This window comes from Ammodytes marinus (genome assembly GCF_949987685.1).
Source record: "Ammodytes marinus genome assembly, chromosome: 17".
In the NCBI taxonomy this organism is placed as follows: Eukaryota; Metazoa; Chordata; class Actinopteri; order Uranoscopiformes; family Ammodytidae; genus Ammodytes; species Ammodytes marinus.
The window spans coordinates 1891861-1915743 of record NC_137221.1 but is presented as its reverse complement, the minus strand read 5'-3'; the positions used below and the strand labels follow the sequence as shown (position 1 = coordinate 1915743).

Below are 23883 nucleotides of genomic sequence, written 5' to 3'. Positions count from 1 at the left end.
GTCTGGCCAATCAGTGGCCAGAGACTACCGGCTTCATTCTGTTGTTTATTCTCCCCAACTCTCCGGGACGTTTGAGTGTATTTACGCCGCGTGCAGCCTACTCTGGCTCTCTTTCATTTGATTTGCATCACAGATCCGAATTTTTTTTCTATATATTCGCTAAGCTCACCCAGTGTTGGTTGTTGGGGAAGTTACTTTTAACATACGAGAGGAGATATGTAGGGCAACTAGCAGCTAGGCTAAATAGTAGCCAGCTGGGACAGACATGATAGCGAGCGATTACATTACAAGCCTCGGACTGAACTGATTACCTCAATAAAATATTCAGGCTGAGACACGGCTTGCATTTGAAAACACGTATCCTGAAACAAGCACTAAACAGTCAACTTTATCATGCCCGTGTTTACGTGCATAGGGATGTATGTGACGCATCCCTACAGCTGACTGTGTGGCAGAGTCACACATCGGGACAACAACCATTCCTTTTAATGGCCCGTAGCAATATTCTTCTTCTTTTAGCAAACAGATACAAGGGGGGTATTTCTTAAACATTTTTCATCCGTGTTTTTGGCGGTTGGTTAAGTTAATAGTGCAACAACTGCTCGTAATTTCTGCTTTGCTACTTTGCTCCAGAGTAGGCTTTCAGCCCCTTACGACAACCACGCCCACGTTCAGGAGGTACTATTTGCGGTGGAAAACGACCCGTGCTGCTACCAAACCAAGTTGAGTCGAGTCGAGTCGAGCTACATGTGCGGTAGAAAAGCGCCATTAGTCATGCGCAGGCCCCTGATCTCCTTGCAAGGGTCAGGGGCCTATCACGAGCCAGTCAATTATTTCTTTTTTTGGAATGGCATTGTTCAGGGCCTTCGAAGATCGGGGCCCCACATTTAGTTTGTTAAAAAAAAAAAATTTAAATAAAAAATGTATGGGCCCCCCTCTGCCTTGGGCCCCCACACGACTGTATCACTTTTCCCCCCAGTCCGTCGGCCCTGTCTATATCTATATATTTTTTGTCTTATTTCAAACTACTGTTGACTTTTCTCTGCAGCTGAATGAGTTGATTTTCAAGCTAGAGCACTGCATGGCTGTGAAGCGCTACTTTCCTGTTCTTACCAGCTTCAAAATAAAAGTCAACTCACGTTTGGCTAGTAACAGGCTTTTAATGTGAATTTCACCAGCCAAAGTGGCGGGTAGACTCAATAACTTACTTGCCTAAGACTACATTTAACCGCATTTGGAGTGTTAATGTAGAGCCCTCTAGCAGTGTTGTGCATCTCTCCTCTGTGTTTCAAAGCAGCATCTGCTCGTTAGCAAGCTGTCGCACTAGTGCGAGTGGACTTGTATTCATCATCGCACGTGATCACTTTCAGTAGCAAATGCGATCAAAACTGTCGCACTGTCCAGCCCTGCCTTGACTAAGACATTTCCTGGGGGAAACACTGGAGTCACATTTAATATAAATAAAACACAATTTAAAAGGGTGCAGGTCGTTAAGCTCGTTGTAGTCATGTAGCTGGGACTGGACTTTACAGTTAGTCCAGGGTTTCTGTCCGGGTTTGGTTTGGGTTTTTGATGGAACAATAATGTCAGTTCATGTGCTTATGTAGCTGGTGACGGCTGCAGCATATTCCTCCACATGCACAGTGCAGTCCTCCCTCATAGGAGCATCTCTCAACACACACACACTCAGTCTGACATTACAACAATAATCACAGCGTATGTGCAGTCTCCAGTTAGTTGATCTTGTCTGCAGCGTCTGCAGTATACACCAACTGTTCCATATCAGCTGAGCAGTGTTTACAGACTAAATATGTAGGAACTCTGTAAACAGTGTGTGTGTCTGCTCTGTGTCTGCGTTCCACTTCACATACTTTTTCTTTTTACTACACTTTATACTAAAGTACAGAAGAGTTTTAGGGCCACAGGAGAGAGAAAAAAAATCAGATGAGTAAGTTATTTTTCATTAAGGCGAAACATTTCAATAACAAAGAAGAATACTGCAAAATGCTATTGGAGTTAGTGGGGCATTTATGTATTTCAGCACACTGCAATTGATGTGCATGTATTGGGACCTCCTAGCCCTAAATCTATTTCTGGCATACTAAATAGTAGGAAAGTATAGGTATAGGAACGCAGGGTGTGTTCTCAGAGAGCCATGTTTATGTGAAAGTGAATATACACCATCAATGGCTTCCAAAGGAAAGTCGGTTTGCAGCTGAGGCGGCTCTATCTATCTAAATATCTATCTATCTATCTATCTATCTATCTATCTATCTATCTATCTATCTATCTATCTATCTATCTATCTATCTATCTATCTATCTATCTATCTATCTGGCTAGTTAAATGATCGTTCAGTGTTTACTTAGAGATAACTACACCACAGCGTTTGCAACATGCTGCTGGATCATTAGCTGCGGCTAACATGTAGCAGCCAACGTTAGCTTAGCATCGTTAGCAGAGCGATAAACAGTCGGAACTCACCTTCTCCGCGCGGCTTCGTCTCCGGCTCCAGGTCCCGGTCCATCTCCGCAGGGGAACCGGGGACTGCTGCCATAGATAGATATAGATATAGATAGTAGTGATGGGTCATAACGTGCCGAGGCTTCGGAGCGTGTGTCGAGTAATCCCGGAAGTTTTTGGTGAAACGCGTATCGACGCTTGTATCGTTTAGGGCGAATCACGTGACTGATGACGTTCGAAGCCTCGTTTGTTCAAGAAGTGCTTCGGGTATTGTGGATCCACTCGCACTTTGCGGCGATTTGTTGGTTTGGGAGTGATGTAGAAGTGGATGTTGTATCAACTTGCTGTGACTTTATTGTGCACTGCTGCCTCCGCTGTACCATGTGAAAGAGTGTTCTCCAAAGCAGGAGAAGTTGTTTCCAAAAGGGGAAATTGTCTGAACCCCAGCACAGTGGAACACATTTTGTTTCTCAATAAAAATGAATCAAATCCTTAAGTTGCACAAGCACATTCACTGCCCCTTACCTTGTTATAACACTGCGACAGTTTGAAAATAATTATTCCTGTCATTATGAGTAATTCAAAGTTTGACAAAAAATATTTATTGATAGATTTATTAGATTTATATGTATTATCATGTTTCATACCCATAATACACCAAACAAAATACAAGTTGTATTTATATGAATTAAATACATGAACAATACATGAAATGCATTTATTAAGATGTATTGATTTATTTACTTGTCAGTCACTCATTCCCATAGCTGCACTGTTGCAGGACAGTATTGAGTGTATTGCAAATTGATAGAATGATCTGGCTATTTAACACTGTTTGACCAGCAGGGGGGGTTGTTTTGTGATCAAATCGGTTCAAATGAAGCCTCGAGAAATGAACCTTTTTGTGAATCATTTGGCTTTAAGGCTTCAAGGCTTCAAAAAGCTTCATCTGGCCATCACTAATAGATATGGCAGTGTGACACTGAAGCTTCGATACGTACTTCAAACCCTGATCTACAATTCCCAAGAAGCACTGCTTCGAAGCTTGCTTCAGAGCAAAAAAAATCACGTGACATATGACGTCCGAAGCAGCAACTGGTTCATTGCCTGAATGAATCACTTACTGGTCCGCGGCTCGGTGGAGAAGCTTTGAGCAAAACAAAGAAACCGGCTCAATCCATAAGGCAGCCTACCTCAATACAAATCTCTGAGTGTCTAACCCCATCCCACCCACATAATCACCCCCTTTCAGAGTTACTCAAGCACGAAGCCAGCTGGTCACCGCCTAATTATCCAATGAAAGAAAATAACAACACACAATCGGCGCAACAACCGTTTACGGGAGTTGTGAAGAGTATTTATGTAATTAAACAAATCAGAGTGTCAACAAGATTAGGCTAGGGGATAACACACTAACTGTAGTGTGGATGACCGGGGTTCTGATCCTGGTACTGGGAATAGGCAACGCAATTTTATTCATATAGCACAATTCAGGCACACGGCCATTCAATGCGCTTTATAGGGGCAAGATTAAAATACATAATACACAGTAGAAAAGCGAATGAATAAAACATTTAAAAGCGAATGAATAGAATAAGCATAAATCATATGTTATAGGTTTTTATAAAATGCTGTTTCAATTATATCCTAGCCTACATCAGTTAGCCTATTAGGAAATAGGCTGGCCTATCCTTTTAAGAACAATTTAGACATCGGTATTTTGATCAATCTTATTCGTAAATATATCATAATAAAACCACGTGACATATGACGTCCGAACCAGCAACTGCTTCGTTGCCTGAATGAATCACCTGACTGGTTCCGGCTTGGTTCGTGGTCCAATCAAGTGAGTCACTGGCAATGGCCCAATGAATCGTCTCGTATCTGACAGGTGACAGGTTGACGCTTTTGAATTTGAGCGCCATAAACCCTTTATAACCGCTTGAAACAATGGACAATATGTGGGTTGTTGTAATAGCGCCTGCTACGTTGCTGTGGAGTTGTTGGAATTGTTGGTATCGCATTTGTATTGGAGTTTTGTCTGATCATTATGGAGCCAGCCAGGAAGAGAGGTCGTTCTAACATGTGGGAACACTTTGAACTGATCGCACCTGATAAGGTAGGTGTGCTAGCTGTTTAATACTATGGTTTAATATGAAATATAGGAAAATATATGTACATATACAACAATAACTTTCTGACAGTAATATACCATGTAGGTATGTGCAGACCATAGCTATATAGCCAATATATAGGCCAAGGCAATATACCTATGGTCTATGTCAAGTCTATATAAGGTAGCTATAGGTATATGTGTATATACTCAAATTGCATTTTTATTTGCTAATGGCTTTCTCTACAGGTCCGGTGCTTGGTTTGAGCTGAAGTATCATGGGAATACTTCCTCCATGATTAGGCACTTCACTGCCAAGCATGGAGCTGCTAACCAGGGGAACTCACCTCAAGGTAGGCTTTATGTATTACAATATTTTAAAATAGACACATTACACAATAATATGGTTTAACTGTATTCCATTAATCCTAATTTTGTTTTATTCATTTTCTTTTTATTTCTTCATGTGTCTTAGAGGACCGGAAGCAACAGCTGGATGAGGCTCTGGTGAACATGGTGGTAAAGGACTCGCAGCCTTTTTCCATCGTTGAGGACTGTGGATTCAAGGCATTTGTGGCATTGCTGGATCCAACGTACACCATGCCATCCAGAAAGGCTGTGAAGAACATGGTTTTCCGGAAGTACGAGGAGGAGAAGACCAAGGCGAAGGCTGACATGCAGAAGGTACAGGTTGTGAGTCTGACTTCAGACATGTGGACCTCCATTAATATGGAGGCATACCTAGCAGTCACCTGCCATTATGTGGATGACAAAGCTGGCCACAGTGCTTTTGGGAGTGCTGCCTTTCCCCGAGACTCATACGGCTGTTAACATTTCTGCAGCAATGAGGTCTCTCATGGAGGAATGGGACATTGAAAGTAAAGTGGCTTCGATCGTCACGGATGCAGGAGCCAACATGATTGCCTGTGTCAGATTTGAGACATGCACTTTGTTTTGCACACACTCTGAATTTAGTGGTGAAGAAGTCCATGGATGCTACACCAGGTCTAGAGGACCTACGCACAAGGGCACGCAAAGTTATAACCTTTTTCAGAACCAGTACTACAGCAAAGGAGAAGCTAAAAGCAGTGCAGGAGCAAATGAACAGGCCAGTAATGAAGCTCATCCAAGAGGTGGACACACGCTGGAACAGCTCAGTCCTTATGCTCCAGCGCCTCTTCCAAGAGAGACAGGCAGTAGGGGCAGCTCTCGCAACACTGACAACAGATGTGACACCTATATCCTCTGAGGACTACGAAACAACGGCTGCATGCCTACATTTGCTTGCCCCCTTCAACCAGGCAACCGTTGAATTGTCAGAGGAGAAGAGAGTGTCAGGGTCTAAGGTCATCCCAATGACCAAAATGTTAAACATATCTGCATGGGGAGATGGAGAACACAAGGCACCCCACAGCAAAACTTTTGGGACAGAACCTCTTGTCATTCATGCAAAAAAAAATTTAAACAGCCCTGACAATGGCAACACTTTTGGATCCAAGATACAAAACAATGGGATTTAACAATCAAATACAGGCACAGGCATCAGTAAAAAGACTAACAGCACAATGCACACAATTAATGAGACACACACTGGACACACCAACAGAGGAACATCCCTCCACATCGGCCCAAGCAGCAACAGCGAATGTGGAAAATCCTCCTTCAACAGGTAATTATATAATTATTTGATAAAATGTAGGACAAAGTAAGTACAAGTAAAAATAGATACAAATTGAAATTTTTCTGTACTGATGATTAATTTCATGTTTGTCAGTGATAAACCTGTGGGAAAGCCTTGACAGGGATGCCTCCCAGGCAAGAAAGGGGAGGAATGCTACAGCAGATGCAACAGTGGAGGTGCAGCGCTACTTAACTGATCCACTCATCTCAAGATCTCAAGATCCACTGGAGTACTGGCGGGAACACCAGCATGTTTACACCCATCTATTCAAGCTGGCGAATACATTTTTATGCACGCCAGCATCATCAGTACCATCGGAGCGAATCTTCTCCAAATGTGGAGAAATTGTGAGCAAGAAAAGAAACCGGCTCAACCCTAAAACTGTTGGAAAAAATAATGTACCTAAATAAAAATCTTTGAATGTTCCATAATCACCCCGTATTTCCATAAATACCTCCTGCCATAGTTACGCAAGCACACCCAACATGCCATCTTTCCATTCTCCTCAGTAACACAAGCACAATACACACATTCATCAATCTTTATTTTTTCATATTTAGAAGTTTATTGAGCAGGGACAAATACATTGCTTCATATAAAATAGATGCCATGCATACAGGTTTCTAGACAAGACTAATTTGCAACCCCTGTTTAGTAAATATAACATGATATTCAGTCTTAGTGTGAGTGTGTACCAAATCATTTTCCGTGTTTCCGTGGAGAAGCTTTGAGCAAAAAAAGAAACCGGCTCAATGCATAAGCCGTTGAAAAACTAAGGCAGACTAAAGCAGCTTGCTTCAGAGCGAAAACAATCACGTGACATATGACGTCCGAAGCAGCAACTGGTTCGTTGCCTGAATGAATCACTTACTGGTCCGCGGCTCGGTGGAGAAGCTTTGAGCAAAACAAAGAAACCGGCACAATCCATAAGGCAGCCTACCTCAATACAAATCTAACCCCATCCCACATAATCACCCCCTAGAGTTACTGATGCACACCCAACCAACCTTGCCCGAAGCCAGCTGGTCACCGCCTAATTATTTAATGAAAAAAAAAAAATAACACAATCGATGCTACAATCGTTTACGGGAGCTATGCATAGTATTTATGTAATAAAATGTTGAATGGTTGTCAGCAAGGGCATGGTTTGGCACATATGTATGTGGGGGACATTTAACATCAATAGACTCTAAGTAATATGTATTTATTCAATGAATGATCCCAATAAAACAAATGCAGAAAAACATTAAACATGACTCAAAAGATGGAAAAAGACAGCTGGGTCTAGTGCTGTGTTCTGAGTCCCAGGCTGTTCTAACTGGTTCTGATTGTCCTTTGCTCTGACCCCCAGACTGTGTTTTAATCTAACTGGTTATATCTGTCATTTGAATGTTAATTATTGAATATGAATTATATGTTGTATTTGATCAGAGCTACTTTCAAGAGTTTAGAAAAATGTTTTGCTTAATTGACCAAACCCCATGATTCTGTCACTAGTCCGACATTAGTTTTGGAATATTTGGTTTTCAAGCTAGCGGTCAGAATTCAAACTGTTACACCATGTGTTGTTATGGTAGTTTCCGAGTGGAAAAAGTAAGTGGATCAGTTTACCCTCTTGATTTCTCTGGTCTGTCTCACTTTACCCCACAGCTGGGGTAAAGTGAGTCGGGGTGCGTGCTCAGGCGTCTGCAGTGGCGCCGTGCTATTGCCTGACTGGACTGTTGGGTGGGGTGGAAAAGGGGCATCGGGTGCAGATTGTGTAATTGTTGCACTGGTAGGTGGGTACTGCAATGTTTTTAATCGTTTAGACGCGGGTTGCTTTTGACCGCCTCGGGAGAATTGCGGATAGATTGTCCTGGGGCGGATAGAAGCAATCTATGCAATTTGCGTTTTAACTGTTTTTAAATTGTTTTAATCATTTGTCCCTGCCTGGCGGTCCACTCTGTGGTGTCGCTGTTGGCGTCTGTGTTTCGCTGCCCGGCGTCGGTACTCCTCCGGCCGGTCCTGGCTCTGGGTGTGCCAATGGCGGCGGCGGATGCGTTGCGCCCTTTGTGCTTGGCGCCTCTGGCCTTGCCTCATGGGCTGGGCGCGGCCAGTCCGGCGGGCCCGAGTGGGCTGTACGGGCCGCCCCTCTGGGGGTTTCGGCTGTGGTTGCTCCTCGTGGCAGCGGTGCATTTGGCTATTTCCCTATTCTATACTGTCTATTCTCTATCTATGGCCCCGGTCCTGCTCGGTACTAGTGCCGCACTGGGGTGTGCTCTCTGGGGGCGAGGTGCTAGGGGGCAGGCTCTGGGTCTGGGGGGCTGGCGCCGATTGTGTGTCGGTGGGGAACGGTAGAGTGTAAATCAATGTAATTTATTGTTAATTGTGTTCCTATTGTTTAACATTGTTTTAGCGTTATTATTAACAGCCTGAGGAGCTGCCTCGGTCTCGGTTTGTCTGGGCCTGAGTACCGGTTGTCCTCCCACTGAAAAATTGTCCTGTCGACGCTAATTGCGTAACTGATACCATTTCCCTGACATTTGTTCTCCTCTGTCTATCTTCCATGATTGGCTGAGTGTTGCCCCGGGGGTTCTCTCCCTCTGTCTACCAAGCACTCTCCATACTACTCGACTGACTCCGAGTTCTGTGCGGAATCAGCTGTCCTAGGAACGGATGCCCCTCGCCTGCTATTGCCTCACATCAGCACTGATTCACCGTCCATCAGGGATAGTACTCTTTCTACTCACTTGCTTGTTCAATCTTTAAATTAATTTTTGCTTTGCTCACTGGTTGCCTGTCTGTCCTCTTCCAGTTTTCCCTGGTCGTGACGAGACGGTGTGGATCTGGTCCCCCCTCCGGTAACATCTGAGAATGGACCATCAACGTGGAAGAGGTTGCAGTGGTTAAGGATGCCACCTGGAGACGTGGGATGTAATCCCGGCGCTGGAAACCTTAGTTTTCCCTGGTGGAAACGAGACGGTGTGGATCCTCTGGCAGCATCTGAAGTCTTCCTGCATCCACACTATTCGCACTTTACTTTAGTATTACCATGTAATCACCTGGTCAATGATCAAATTCCTTCGTGATTTTCTCTACTTATGACATCTATTGCAGTATGTCCGTCCTGGGAGAGGGATCCCTTACTTTGTCGACTCTCCCTGAGATTTCTTCAATTTTATTTATTTTTTAATCCCGGTAAAGGGTTTTTTACTGGGAGTTTTTTCTCAGCCGAGCTAAGGGTGTAAGGGCAGGGTGTCATATTGTATCATATTGTATGAAATGTAAAGCCCACTGAGACAAATGTATTTGTGATTTTGGGCTATACAAATAAAACTGATTTGATTTTTGATTTGATTTGATATAAATGCCTGGTTTATACTAGATCAGTTTTAATCCAGGTGTTAGGGTTGTTCTCACCAGAATAATTGGCATGACGTTAGACACATTTGTGTTTTCCGAGTTGACCTTTCCAAGTGAAACTTTTCCCACACTCAGGGCAGCTGAATTTTTTCTCTCCTGTGTGGATGGCTATGTGGGTTTTCAAGTTTTCCTTGCGTGAAAACCTTTGCTCACAAACTGAGCAACTAAATTGTTTGTCTCCTGTGTGAATTCTCATGTGTTTCTTCAGATACTCATTTCTAACAAAACTTTTCCCACACTCAGGGCAGCTGAATGTTTTCTCCCCTGTGTGGATGGCCATGTGTTTTATCAAGTTTCCCTTGAATGAAAATCTTTGCTCACAAACTGAGCAACTAAATGGTTGTTCCCCTGTGTGAGTTCTCATGTGTCTCTTCAGATCCTGATTTCTAAGAAAACTTTTCCCACACACAGGGCAACTATATTGTTTCTCTCCTGTGTGAATTCTCATGTGTCTCTTCAGATTTATATTTCCAATAAATATTTTTCCGCACTCAGCGCATTTGTATCGTTTCTCTCCCATTTTACGCCTCTTATCACTTACAGACACTTTATTTTTCAGAGCCTTTAAACCTGACTGAGGTTCTCTGGTCTCCTTAGAATAATCCACACTGTCTTCAGTCTCAGAGGAGTCTTCAGGCTGGTCTTCAGTCTCAAATTGTAAATGTGGATCTGGATATGAGTTCCTGGCTGGTTCTTGTCCTCCATAGTCCTCTCCATCAGCTGCTGGTTCCATGTGTTTAGTTTGTCTTTGATGAAGCTGTGAGGACTGAGCTTTCTCTATATCATCTTCACTCTTCACAGGGACAGGAGTGAAGGGGAACTTGGTGATATCTTGAAGCTGCTCTCCCTCCTGACTGCTCCACAGTTCCTCTGGTTCCTCTTTAATGTGTGGGGGCTCTGGTGGCTCCTCCTGCTTCAGACTGTGAGGAGGCTCTGGCTCTAGAATGGGGCTCCACTCCTGCTGCTCTTCACCAACGATCACTTTCCGGATGTCAGAAGGTAAAACTGAAACAGACAGACAGTGAGTATGAATTTTTTCCCCTGTATCAATCATATGAATGGGGCAGAACAGACCTGCAGACGTTCTGTAGATCAGCACCACATCGGACTTACCAAAGTATTTCAGTGGGCGAGGAAAGATTGAGGGTGAGCTGTGGTATACTATACGATCACAATGTATAAATGTTTAGATTTAATGACATTGTCAGTAAAATGCTCTTGAGTCGGAGGTGTGTCATGTTGGAGAGAGGAGTGTATGTGGAGACGGACATCTTGTCATGTACTGATATTTATGTATTTGCAAACAGAAAATAAAGACCCCCTCGGCTGGCAAGGCAGCAGTAGTCTCCGACCAATCATTAGAAACACAACACAGAATCAGCCAAAGCAACTTTTTGCAGCTACATATGCATCAGATCAAACCTAACTTTATTCATATAGCACATTTCTCACAAGGAATGCGACACAACGCAGTGTTTCCCCCAGTGCTTTATGGCTAACGTTAGCCCTCCGCCTTGACTATTGACCGAAAATTAAGAAATTAAATTAAATTAAATTAAATTAAATTAAATTAAATTAAATTAAATTAAATTAAATTAAATTAAATTAAATTAAATTAAATTAAATTAAATTAAATTAAATTAAATTAAATTAAAGTTTAAGACTCCACATCATTGTGGCAACACAAGTTATCTATCAGCTCAGACAGCGCAGAGAAAAGTCTGATGAATATACTGTATGAGTGTGATGGCCCAGGTAAATTTCAGTAAGTTTACAGAAGTGTACACATGTTATGTGTATGGTCCATTATTTGTATTTAGTGTGTCTGCAAGGTATTGCACCAAAACAGTAGAATTTCTCTTTAATTGTATTTTGTACTGTCTGTATGTTTTGCGCAAAATTTGTACCTGCACATAGCAAACAAAATTGCACAACTGTAAGGTCAGTGTCTGTTGTATTTTTGTATTCAAATAAATAGTTGTTTATTTCTTTACTGCGCATTGGCATCTTGGGGCAAAATACCCCTAAAGTTTTTGCCGCGCCTCCTGAGACCCTGGGCAGTGACCACCTAGACTAAGACATTTCCTGGGGTAAACACTGGAGTCACATTTAATATAAATAAAACACAATTTAAAAGGGTGCAGGTCGTTAAGCTCGTTGTAGTCATGTAGCTGGGACTGGACTTTACAGTTAGTCCAGGGTTTCTGTCCGGGTTTGGTTTGGGTTTTTGATGGAACAATAATGTCAGTTCATGTGCTTATGTAGCTGGTGACGGCTGCAGCATATTCCTCCACATGCACAGTGCAGTCCTCCCTCATAGGAGCATCTCTCAACACACACACCCAGTCTGTACACTGACTCAGTTTCTTCATTCCATAATTTAACAGTTTTACTTACTGGGGGTGCTTGCTTGAGGGGTCGTCTAATACACAGCCTAGGCTCTGTAAACTGGCATTGTGCTAGCATACTCGTTTACAGAGCCTAAGCTGTGTATTAACCCGTGTTCTTTTTTCAGCACACACAGTACAGACTCCACCTTTAAATCGCAGGCTACAATAATCACAGCGTATGTGCAGTCTCCTGTTAGTTGATCTTGTCTGCAGCGTCTGCAGTATACACTAACTGTTCCATATCAGCTGAGCAGTGTTAACAGACGGTTACATTACCAGTGTGTGGAATAACGCCGTTATTTTTTCAGTAACGGGGGAATCTAACTAATTACTTTTTCCGTCGTTACAACGCCGTTATCGTTACTGAACGTTAAATGCGATGCGTTACTGATTGAATAAACTGTGTAATCCGAGCGCACCCCTGGCTCCATACACAAACTGCTAATGAGGAGACCGGGTGGGTTAACAACGAGATAATCGATTGTTATTTCTTATAGTGTTTTAAGATGTGTTTTATTCAGTGTGGATGACATTATAACTGTCGGTTAGCGCCGTCACGTCAGTCAGCCGGGGCGCCTGTTTAGTGAAGTTTCTTTTTCTTTTCTCTCTCTGTTGTGTGAGCGTGCAAGTTGCCGCAGTAACCACCTATCAATCCACGGTTGAAACGTGCTTTCCCTGAGTTTGTTTGCATCGCCCTTGTGAGTAAGTGCATGCGTTTCCCGATCTCTATAAATTATAATTTATGCACGTTATTAAACGGCCGCGATTTGCCGGTTGCAACAGCTGTTAGCGTGTCATCACGATCTGAATATTGCTATTGTTCTTTTCCTGGGATCTGTATGCTGCTGTGCATGTTAAAGAAGTAAATAAACATAGGATAAAACCTTACTCCTCCTCTCATTGTCTCGTGCTTCATAGTCTGACGTTTTTGGCCTTAAGTGGTGTTTTAGCCGACACCCCTAAAGTGAATCCAGTGATATTAGCAAATCAGCACGGTAGGCTACATCCAGCAGTTTCCTCCACTACTTTTGTTTAGAACAAAATACTTGAAGTGCAGGATATACCTCTTGCTGTCTGTTGATGTGCAATATATATTGAAGGTTATGTAGCCTAAGTAGGCCTACCTGTCTGTTCTACTCATTTCAACTGACTTGTGAAAACTGCTCGGAAATCAAAATTTTTTGACATGTAGCAACCTTTTTTTTTTTCAGTAGGCTAACGCAAATAGTTACTTTCCCTGGTAACTAGTTACTTCTATTATAAAGTAATTCAGTTACTAATTCAGTTACTTTTTGGAACAAGTAGTGAGTAACTATAACTAATTACTTTTTTAAAGTAACGTTCCTAACACTGTACATTACATACGTCTGAAATCTGCGGTTCAGGTTACTTTATTTTTACCCACAGACAAACTTGGTTTGCTGTTTCAAAGTGGGTTTCTATTACACACTGTTACACATACACAACAATTGGAAAGTCACATAAATGAAACAAAGTGCTCCAGTGCTAATCCCAATGAGAACAGCTTAACATTTACCAGCCTAAATAAGATAGAAAAGTAAAAACCAGATCAAATGATCACGTGTGCAGATGCCTCTGCTCCTCTCTTCCCTGATGCCAATGACCGGTCCCCGCAGTAAACAGTAGCCCCTTTTGCAAAGCTAGTTAAAGCCGGGAATAAGCCGGAATTTCGACCCTCCGCCCTGCTGTATAATTGCGACCGTTGCGGAACGGGGGCCGAGAGGCGCAACAGATTGTTCCGGGAATTTTACTACCTCGGAGGTAGTAAGATTGCCGACACAATCTGTTCCGCCTCTCTGTATAAATGCGGCCAGCTTGTTGTTGCGGAACAGAGGGGCGTTTGACATTCCATAGCCTACGTTCTAAACATGCGACCATGTTAGCAGTTGAAGGACGTGTGTTTAACATTAACCACGGCGGTCTGATCTAAAAATCACCAAATATAAGGAATGGCGTATAATCTAGCTGGTCATGAGGTCCGCTGCTCAATACAAACCCCCACGCTTCATTTTTTAGTTTATGAGTCTATTTCTGCCCGGGAGAAGTTGTACAATGAAGTGGGAAAGCTAGGCTAGGCTAAGCTAGGCTGCGACCGGATCACCGCTGCTATTATTATCCTAACTCTGATCGTATATCCACACTATATTTCTGTCTACAGTAACGTGACTTCACACACTGTGTGTATGTAGTAGTAGAAAACTTTATTGTCGCACTTCATGACATGACAACAGACAAATGACAGAAACAGATAGTCCATACATCAGACACCAACAGACATAACATGAAGAACATACATTACACACTACAATGCACTATACACCTTTGGACATGACCAGGCCAGCTGGACATCTAGCTTATTATGACTGATTTAAGGCTTCCATGGCTTGTGGTACAAAAGAGAATTTGGAGTCATAAGGGGTAGGCAGAAACGACGACCAGATAGCAGTAGTTTAAAATGGGATGCCAGGGGGTGTGTACAGTCACATACAATGTTATTGGCCTTTTTCACAATGTATGTGTATGTCTGAATGGCAGAGCACTGCTCTCAAAGAGACTCGCTCACAGCCAACCTGTCACACACACACACACACACACACACACACACACACACACACACACACACACACACACACACACACACACACACACACACACACACACACACACACACACACACACACACACACACACACACACACACACACACACACACACACACACACACACACACACACACACACACACACACACACACACACACACACACACACACACACACACACACACACACACACACACAGGTGACGCAGTGAGCGGAGTGATTTAGTCAGTTTGGTTAACTGTCCCAGAGATGTTGGACTCAGCGCGTAGCGAGATCAACCGGCACATCATGACGACAGTAAAATACGGTCCTCTAATGCAAGCTCCAGCACTTCCGCTCTAAATTCACTGGCCAGTGTTGTTCTTGTAAAGCAGCTGACCGGCGCAGCTCTAAATGTTTACGTCACGCAGAGGTGGGTCGTAACTCGCTACATTTACTCTGTTACAAATACTTGAGTAACTTTTTGAATAAATTGTAATTTTAGGAGTAGTTTTATTGCAACATACTTTTACTTTTACTCGAGTAAATATTTGAAGAAAGAGCGGTACTTTTAACCCGTTCCATTTGGCTACGTGACGGTCGTTACTATATTTTTTTATATATTTTATTTATTACATGCGAGATCTATTTCTCTCATGATTTCTCTCCCCGGGGATGTCTTCAGCCAACATATCTATCACGTGACTATTTTAACACATTACAAAAGCTTGCCAATCAAATGCAGCCACTTGAGTCACATGACAATTGTTGTCATGTTGTCATAGGGCTCAACAATGTCCGCGGACTTTTTTAACGGCTCCGTTTCCGCACCGATGTGTCCGTGGCCGTGCCATGCAGGCTACACGTAGATTTTACCGACTATCTGGGTGAGTCGAGAAAATGGAAGAAACCGCTGATTCCGAGGAGCAATAACCACACCTCTGGCCTCACATACAAACTCACATACTCACAAGCTATCAATCACACAAACTCACAAAATGACAATCACACTCACAATCACATTGACACTAGGGCTGGGCGATATGTCGAATATATGCGATGTATCGCAAGATGTTCTCCACGGGATGTATAAAATGACCCTATCGCGACCATCGAATACAAGTTGGCACGTAATGTGTTTTTTTTAGCCGCCGCCGCCACCGGCAAACTCGCTGGTGTTCGCTTCTCTCGCTCTTTCCTGTGGCTCTCTGCCTCACAGACTCGCATGCATTGGCAACTCACTCACTCCCCCCTCCCAACCAGAGTCTCCTGGGCGTGCACCTGTGACGTAGTCTGCAGTGCGCCCTGTGTGTGTTTACTTTTATCGCCATGTGAAAACAACGAGAGGGGGAGAAAAAAAGACGAGGGCTCTTGTGCTCTTATGACAGCCGAACGAGCGGGTGGAGGGGGGCACGCATGACGGCGATGGTGGCCGTCGTTCATAGCATGGACTTTTTTTGTAGGTCCATGCTTATGAGAAGAAGGCTACACAGGTGAATGACCGGGGGAGGCGGGCGCACATGACAGCATTAGCGGCCGCTGTACACAGCACAGCCTGCCCTGGTCCTTATGAGAGGAAGGCTAGTGGCTACACAGGCGAAAGAACGGGGGAGGCGGGCGCTTGACAGCATAAGCGGCCGCTGTACAGAGCCTGGTCCTTATGAGAGGAAGGCTAGTGGCTACACAGGCGAAAGAACGGGGGAGGCGGGCGCTTGACAGCATAAGCGGCCGCTGTACAGAGCCTGGTCCTTATGAGAGGAAGGCGAATGAGAGCCGGGGGGTGGATTACTCCGACTTCACGGAGAGTTTTTGGTCCAACGTCACACAACCACGGCATCACATTTATTACAGGCAGCCTCTTATAATAGGTCCATGTCAGCACCAAGGGAGGTGCACGCCGTTTATTAACTAAAAGTCTATGTAAAGTAGGCTACATTTGCAAGTATTTTTTATAAAATAAAACATAGACTATTATTATGGAGCAAAACCTGTTCTGCATTTAAAGTGTGGCTGCTATCTTCAGGGGGTTAGTGGTGATAAACAATTAGTAAGTGGTTGTAATGAGTCATAATTAGTGTTCTCAGTTTACAGATTAACAGAAGATGGAAAAAACTGTTTCCAAATAATAATGCTGGATCTATTGTATGGGAGTGGAAGGATGTGGAATAATCAATACAATGTGCAAACTCTTTGCCATGTGCAAGTTTCAAATTGTTCCAATAGAAAGCACTAAAGAATATAAACAAGATGTTGTTTCATGTTGCCTAATGCATCGTTAGTGCAGACACATTTTTCAGGGAATATTTAAATCATATTACTGGTGTGATGTTATGCAAAAAATTAATTTAAATTGAGCATTTAGGATGTGCTCTAGAGGAGATTTGAAATATATCGAGATATATATCGTGTATCGAGATATGGTAAAAAAATATTGAGATATTGATTTTTGCCCATAATGCCCAGCCCTAACCTAGACTCCCACACACTCGCAATTACAGAGACACTGTTCTTCTTTGACACATGTCCTGTTCTCCCTGTATGCCCCAGTCTGGCTGTGTGAGAGTCTGAGAGTGGTCTCTTTTTTTCAGCCTCTCTGTAGTTTCATACGTTAAGTTAGTGTGCCAGCAGGTTTTGATGTGTAACAAAGTTTAATTTTATCTGTTTTATATTTTTGGGGCTAAACACAACCTAGATAATTTTCTCAGGGCCAGTGACATATTGTAGGAATTAGTTTAAAAATGTGTATGTGCAAAACAATTGCAACAGTGTTATAAGTATATTGGTTTTAATTAATATAATTTTGGACAAACCTAATTTATTATAATTTTATTTGAAGGGTGGTGTATTTAATTTGGCAAATATTTTTTTTTTATTATTGTTTGAGTTCAAGGGTTATTCATTTTATTTTTAAAGACCTTATTTATCGTTTTATTTAAAAGGATGTTATTTAACATATCTTTATTTGGACATTGCTGTTTTATATTTTGTTCGTGTCTATTCTGTACCGTTTGTGTTGCTCTGTATATTTCAAAAATAAATCCGGAGTAATTCAGTAGGCCTACTTGCACTCTTGAGTAGTCTTTTCACTGCATACTTTGTTACTCTTACTTGAGTAATTATTTGTTATGAGTACTTTTACTTGAGTACATTTTTTATTTTCAGCATACTGTAATTGATGTGCATATATTGGGAACTCCTAAATCTTTAGCTGGCTCACTAAACAGTAGGAAAGTATGTGTATAGGAACGCAGTGTGTGTTCTCAGAGAGCCATGTTCATGTGAAGGTGAAAAGTAAATATACACCATCAGTGGCTTCCAGAGGAAAGTGGGTTTGCAGCTAAGGCGGGCCTTTCTATCTATCTATCTATCTATCTATCTATCTATCTATCTATCTATCTATCTATCTATAGCCTACTAGTTAAATGATCGTTCAGTGTTTACTTTGAGATAACTACACCACAGCTTTTGCAACATGCTGCTGGAGCATTAGCTGCGGCTAACATGTAGCAGCTAACGTTAGCTTAGCATCGTTAGCAGAGCGGTAAACAGTCGGAACTCACCTTCTCCGCGCGGCTTCGTCTCCGGCTCCAGGTCCCGGTCCATCTCCGCAGGGGAACCGGGGACTGCTGCCATAGATAGATATATAACACTATAGATATGTTCTATATCTATGACTGCTCCCTCCCGTTAGTCGGCTTCTACCGGACGGTTTGCTCTCCGTGTTTTCTCCTTTCTTTCTGTTAGAGGAAGTTAAGCTACACGTGTTAGCCTAACATTAGCGCTTCCGGGAAAATCTTTCAAAATAAAATCCTCTTCTCCTTCCTCTAATGGAGTCCTACGCTGCCGCTGCATTTCAATAGTAGTTCCACTTCCCCTCATTCACTTACCCTCAGCTCTTGGTATGACGTAACAGCATATAGTGTAGTATAGTAGATTTTATTTGACATTCAAAATGACAACATCATTGGATGAACCAAATTTTTTCAGTGTATTAGCATAAATGCTAGTTTTCAACACCTGTCCACAGGATATCACCATCACATGGAGGGAACTTTGAGGACGGCTATATATATATATATATATATATATATATATATATATATATATATATATATATATATAGCCGCGCTGAGAAGGTGAGTTCCATCAATAGAATGGTTGAAGGGGTGTCAGCAAGGGCATGGTTTGGCACGTATGTATGTGGGAGATAGGAGAGTGGCCTTTAACATCAATAGACTCTAAGTAATATGTCTTAAAACCCAATAAAATCCCAATAAAACAAATGCAGAAAAATATTAATCAAAGACTCAAAAGATGGAAAATGACAGCTGGGTCTAGACTTGTGTTCTGAGTCCCAGGCTGTTCAAGCTGGTTCTGATTGTCCTTTGCTCTGACCCCCAGAAACTAGCTGGCTCTAAAGCCCAGTTCAGACCAAAGATTCGCCTTGCAACTGCTTGGACCTTGCGATTTGACATGTTGAATCTCCTGCAACGCCTTGCAACAGCTTGCAACGAGCAGTTCACACCGCTGCGATTTCTCCCCCGCGACGTTCTAAAACCGTCTCGTCACAACCAGTTGCAAGGCAAATTTTTGGTCTGAACTGGGCTTAAGGGTCCTGTGTTCTGACCCCCAGACTGTGTTTTAATAGAACTGGTTATATCTGTCATTTGAATGTTAATCATTGAATGTGAATTATATGTTGTATTTGATCAGAGCTACTTTCAAGTGTTTAGAAAAATGTTTTGCTTAATTGACCAAACCCCATGATTCTGTCACTAGTCCGACATTAGTTTTGGAATATTTGGTTTTCAAGCTAGCAGTCAGGATTCTAACTGTTACAATGTGTTGTTATGGTAATTTCAGAGTGGAAAAGTAAGTGGATCAGTTTACCCCCTTGATTTCTCTGGTCTGTCTCAGTTTACCCAACAGCTGGGGTAAAGTGAGCCACATGACAACTTTTTTTAAACAATCATATTTTCACTGCCCTTTGACTTGAATAAATTCTGCTAAAGCCGATTTCTAGGAATCATCTTGAATAAATAGGAAATGTGTACATTTGACTGATAAATCATTTTAGCTCCCTTAGAGGGAAGCAAATGTAAAAAGTGTCTCACATTACCTTAGAGGGAGAGTGATCATTGGTGTTCACTCGATCACTCAGCCCTCCGAAGGTCCATCTCACTAAGTTCACTTCATTTTCCAGACAGTTGAAACGTACACTTTTGATAGCGGTGGGGATTCCCCCGAGGGCAAGTGAACGAAACGCAGTGTGCGGGAATCCCCGCCGCCATCATCAGCTGAACAGTCCAAATAGACTAGCATTAAAACAGCATTGCATATTCACGCCGCTCGGAAATGCGGCGTGAATATGGTGCTTTTGGTGCTTTGCTGTATTTGTTGTTAAAGTTCCCCGGACTTGGCCGTCATGTTTGGGTTCATTATATGGAGGTGCTAGCCGCACACAACCGGGTGAGTTAACTAATGCTATTCAGCGCTAACTTGGTTTATCAGCTAAAGCACAGCCGCACATATTCACTGATTCAAATAACAAGTTTGTCTTTAGTTTTATTTAATAAAGGAATACACGAGTACAACAGAAATGGATTTCTAAAGGCTCAGAGATCTGACAGCAGAGCATTGCATATTCTCAGAGTATTTAGTAAATCAACAGTTACACAGAGAAGAGACTAAAACATTATTACATTTTTATTCTAATTTAGTTTAAGAATTTTTCAAAATTACATTGGACAAACCAGATGCATTGTTTGAGTGTTTTATCAAACATGCTAGTTCTCAACATCTGTCCATAGGAAGCTTTTAAAAGAAAACAAATCAAAGAGAGAAAAACAATAAAATGTTAAGAAATAACAAAGAGGAAATCACTAAAATAATAAAAATATAGAATATTACAGAGATGAAAAGAGCATCAATATTCAGTCAATTACATACTGTACATGAACTATAAAGCAAAGGCAGCCTGATCAAACATTAACCAGCTGGTAGTTATTCATGTGAGCACTGTTGTTTGGATTCTAGCCATTGTTTAAGGCCTCTGTTGAAAGTGTTTCCGTTTGTCTCTAGTTTTAGATTTGTGGGTAAAAAGATCCAAAGTGTTGCCCCTTTGCAGAGAAATCAGACCAAAAGATGTCTTGTACATTGGGACCAGACAATCAACACTGATTGAGGCTTGTGTGATTCCCCTATGAAAACTCTGACACCAAACTGCTAATTCAGACAACAGCGGTGACACATGATTATTTACACATTTAGAAACAGTTTAAGAATACTAAAAATCATGAAATATTAAACAAGTGAAAAGGTTGTGTTTATCAAAATGCCACAGTGAGGCCATCTCATAGGTTTCTGATCCATGACTTTAAGGTCTGTCTTTATATTGAAACGATAGATTTTAATGCTGTTGTAGAAGCTTGTGACCATGATGCAATTATCATTTTGAAGATTGACATGACAGCTCCCTTCTTATAAAACAAAAACAGTTGAGATTCAGTTTGAACTTCTCCACAACGTTCCTAATCTGACTATCAAAGTTTAAGTTTTTATCCAGTATGGAACTTGACTTCATTAACTGCTTCAATGACATCATTCGTTATACGTACCTCAACTCGAGCGAGATATAAATGCTTTGTTTATACTAGATCAGTTTTCATCCAGGTGTTAGGGTTGTTCTGACCAGAATAATTGTCATGACGTTAGACACATTTGTGTTTTCCGAGTTGACGTTTCCAAGTAAAACTTTTCCCACACTCAGGTCAGCTGAATGTTTTCTCTCCTGTGTGGATGGCCATGTGTTTTGTCAAGGTACCCTTGTGTGAAAACCTTTGCTCACAAACTGAGCAACTAAACTGTTTGTCTCCTGTGTGAATTCTCATGTGTTTCTTCAGATACTCATTTTTAACAAAAAGTTTCCCACACTCAGGGCAGCTGAATGTTTTCTCCCCTGTGTGGATGGCCATGTGGGCTTTCAAGGTTTCCTTGCGTGAAAACCTTTGCTCACAAACTGAGCAACTAAATTGTTTGTCTCCTGTGTGAATTCTCATGTGTTTCTTCAGATACTCATTTTTAACAAAAAGTTTCCCACACTCAGGGCAGCTGAATGTTTTCTCCCCTGTGTGGATGGCCATGTGGGCTTTCAAGGTTCCATTGCGTGTAAATCTTTGCTCACAAACTGAGCAACTAAATTGTTTGTCTCCTGTGTGAGTTATCATGTGCATCTTCAGAACATCATTTCTAAGAAAACTTTTCCCACACTCAGGGCAGCTGAATGTTTTCTCTCCTGTGTGGATGGCCATATGGATTTTCAAGGTTCCCTTGCTTGAAAATCTTTTACCACAAACTGAGCAACTACATTTATTTTCTCCTGTGTGAGTTCTCAAGTGTGTCTTCAGATCATAATTTCTAAGAAAATTTTTCCCACACTCAGGGCAGCTGAATGTTTTCTCCCCTGTGTGGATGGCCATGTGGGCTTTCAAGGTTCCGTTGCGTAAAAAGCTTTTACCACAAACTGAGCAACTAAATGGTTTCTCTCCTGTGTGGATGGCCTTATGGATTTTCAAAGTTTCCTCGCCTGAAAATCTTTTACCACAAACTGAGCAACTAAGTTTTTTTTCTCCTGTGTGAGTTCTCATGTGTTTCTTCAGATCATAATTTCTAAGAAAACGTGTCCCACACTCAGGGCAGCTGAATGTTTTCTCCCCTGTGTGGATGGCCATGTGTTTATTCAAGTTTCCCTTGCATGAAAATCTTTGCTCACAAACTGAGCAACTAAATGGTTGTTCCCCTGTGTGAGTTCTCATGTGTTTCTTCAGATCCTGATTTCTAAGAAAACTTTTTCCACACTCAGGGCAGCTGAATGTTTTCTCCCCTGTGTGGATGGCCATGTGTTTATTCAAGTTTCCCTTGCATGAAAATCTTTGCTCACAAACTGAGCAACTAAATGGTTGTTCCCCTGTGTGAGTTCTCATGTGTTTCTTCAGATCCTGATTTCTAAGAAAACTTTTCCCACACTCAGGGCAGCTGAATGTTTTCTGTCCCATGTGTCTCTTCAGATCAATATTTCTAACAAACGTTTTTTCGCACTCAGCACATTTGTGTCGTTTCTCTCCAGTTCTACTTCTCTTATAACTTTCAGACAGTTTTTCTTTCAGCGCCTTTAAACCTGACTGAGGTTCTCTGGTCTCCTTAGAATAATCCACACTGTCTTCAGTCTCAGAGGAGTCTTCAGGCTGGTCTTCAGTCTCAGGTTGTAAATGTGGATCTGGATGTAAGTTCCTGGCTGGTTCTTGTCCTCCACAGTCCTCTCCATCAGCTGCTGGTTCCATGTGTTCTGTTTGTCTTTGATGAAGCTGCTGATGGACGTCTGGCGAGAAAAATGAAAAAATTAAATGCTATCAGTCTTATAGGTGTTAAACACTAGGTCCTTTAAAAGGAATCTGGGGGGCCCCCGTGGTGTAGTGGTTAGAGCGTTGTGGACCTTTACTGCAGGTCATCCCCCCTCTCTCTCTGTCTCTATCAAATAAAACTTGAAAATGCCAAAAAAGAAGCTTAAAAAAATAAAAAGCATCTCATTCGCATGCATGGATGTTCCACGGCCAAAACAGAATCCACATTGTTCTTCAATCTGAGGTTCAACTATCTGCCGAACCCTGTCCAGCACATTGGAGTAGACCTCTTTATCTTTTTAAAGATATTTTCTAACCTTTATTTGACATATAATGATCAGTGAGTATAGAGTGGAAATGGGGAGAGAGAGCGAGATGACCTGCAGTAAAGGTCCACGGGTCGGATTTAAACCCGCGACTGCTGAGTGAAGGACTGAGCCAATATTGTACACTGCAACTGGTCAAGTTCAAGACGGGATGACCATATCAGACATGGACAAGAGAATAAATATTCAGACTTCATGGAGGTTTCCTTAGTCAGTCAAGCACTCTGTGATGGCTCTGGGCTCTCCTAGGTCAGTAAGAATGTGTCATTCCTTAATCTGATATATCATGCTGTGGACCCTGTGCTTATCACTTATCACAATTCAAGTTGGTGGTATGATGATTTAACGAAAGTTTGATAGCCTATTTCAGCAGAGCAAAGGGCTCCTAACAGATAATGTCACATGTAAGAATGTTCAGAATAGCAATATCAAGTGAACCAGAGCCTCAATAAACTGTCTGCTAACGAATTCCCAGAATCAGAATCAGAATCAGATTTATTGTCATTG

At 42.1% G+C, this 23883-nt stretch overlaps 1 protein-coding gene across 1 annotated transcript in view; it reads right to left on the bottom strand.

The window, feature by feature from the left end:
* Positions 1-18327, bottom strand: part of LOC307264039 (uncharacterized protein) — a gene marked incomplete at its 3' end in the record, with an annotated part of 28605 nt that extends 10278 nt beyond the window's left edge. Inside the window, exons 1-4 of the mRNA XM_080045364.1 lie at positions 18212-18327; positions 9684-10664; positions 5067-5246; positions 2485-2550 (exon numbers count right to left, since the gene is read on the bottom strand). Of these exons, the coding sequence (XP_079901490.1) occupies positions 2485-2550; positions 5067-5246; positions 9684-10664; positions 18212-18284 (1300 nt within the window). The 5' untranslated portion in view covers positions 18285-18327. The remainder of the gene's footprint in view (positions 1-2484; positions 2551-5066; positions 5247-9683; positions 10665-18211) is intronic.
* Positions 18328-23883: the final 5556 nt, after the last annotated feature.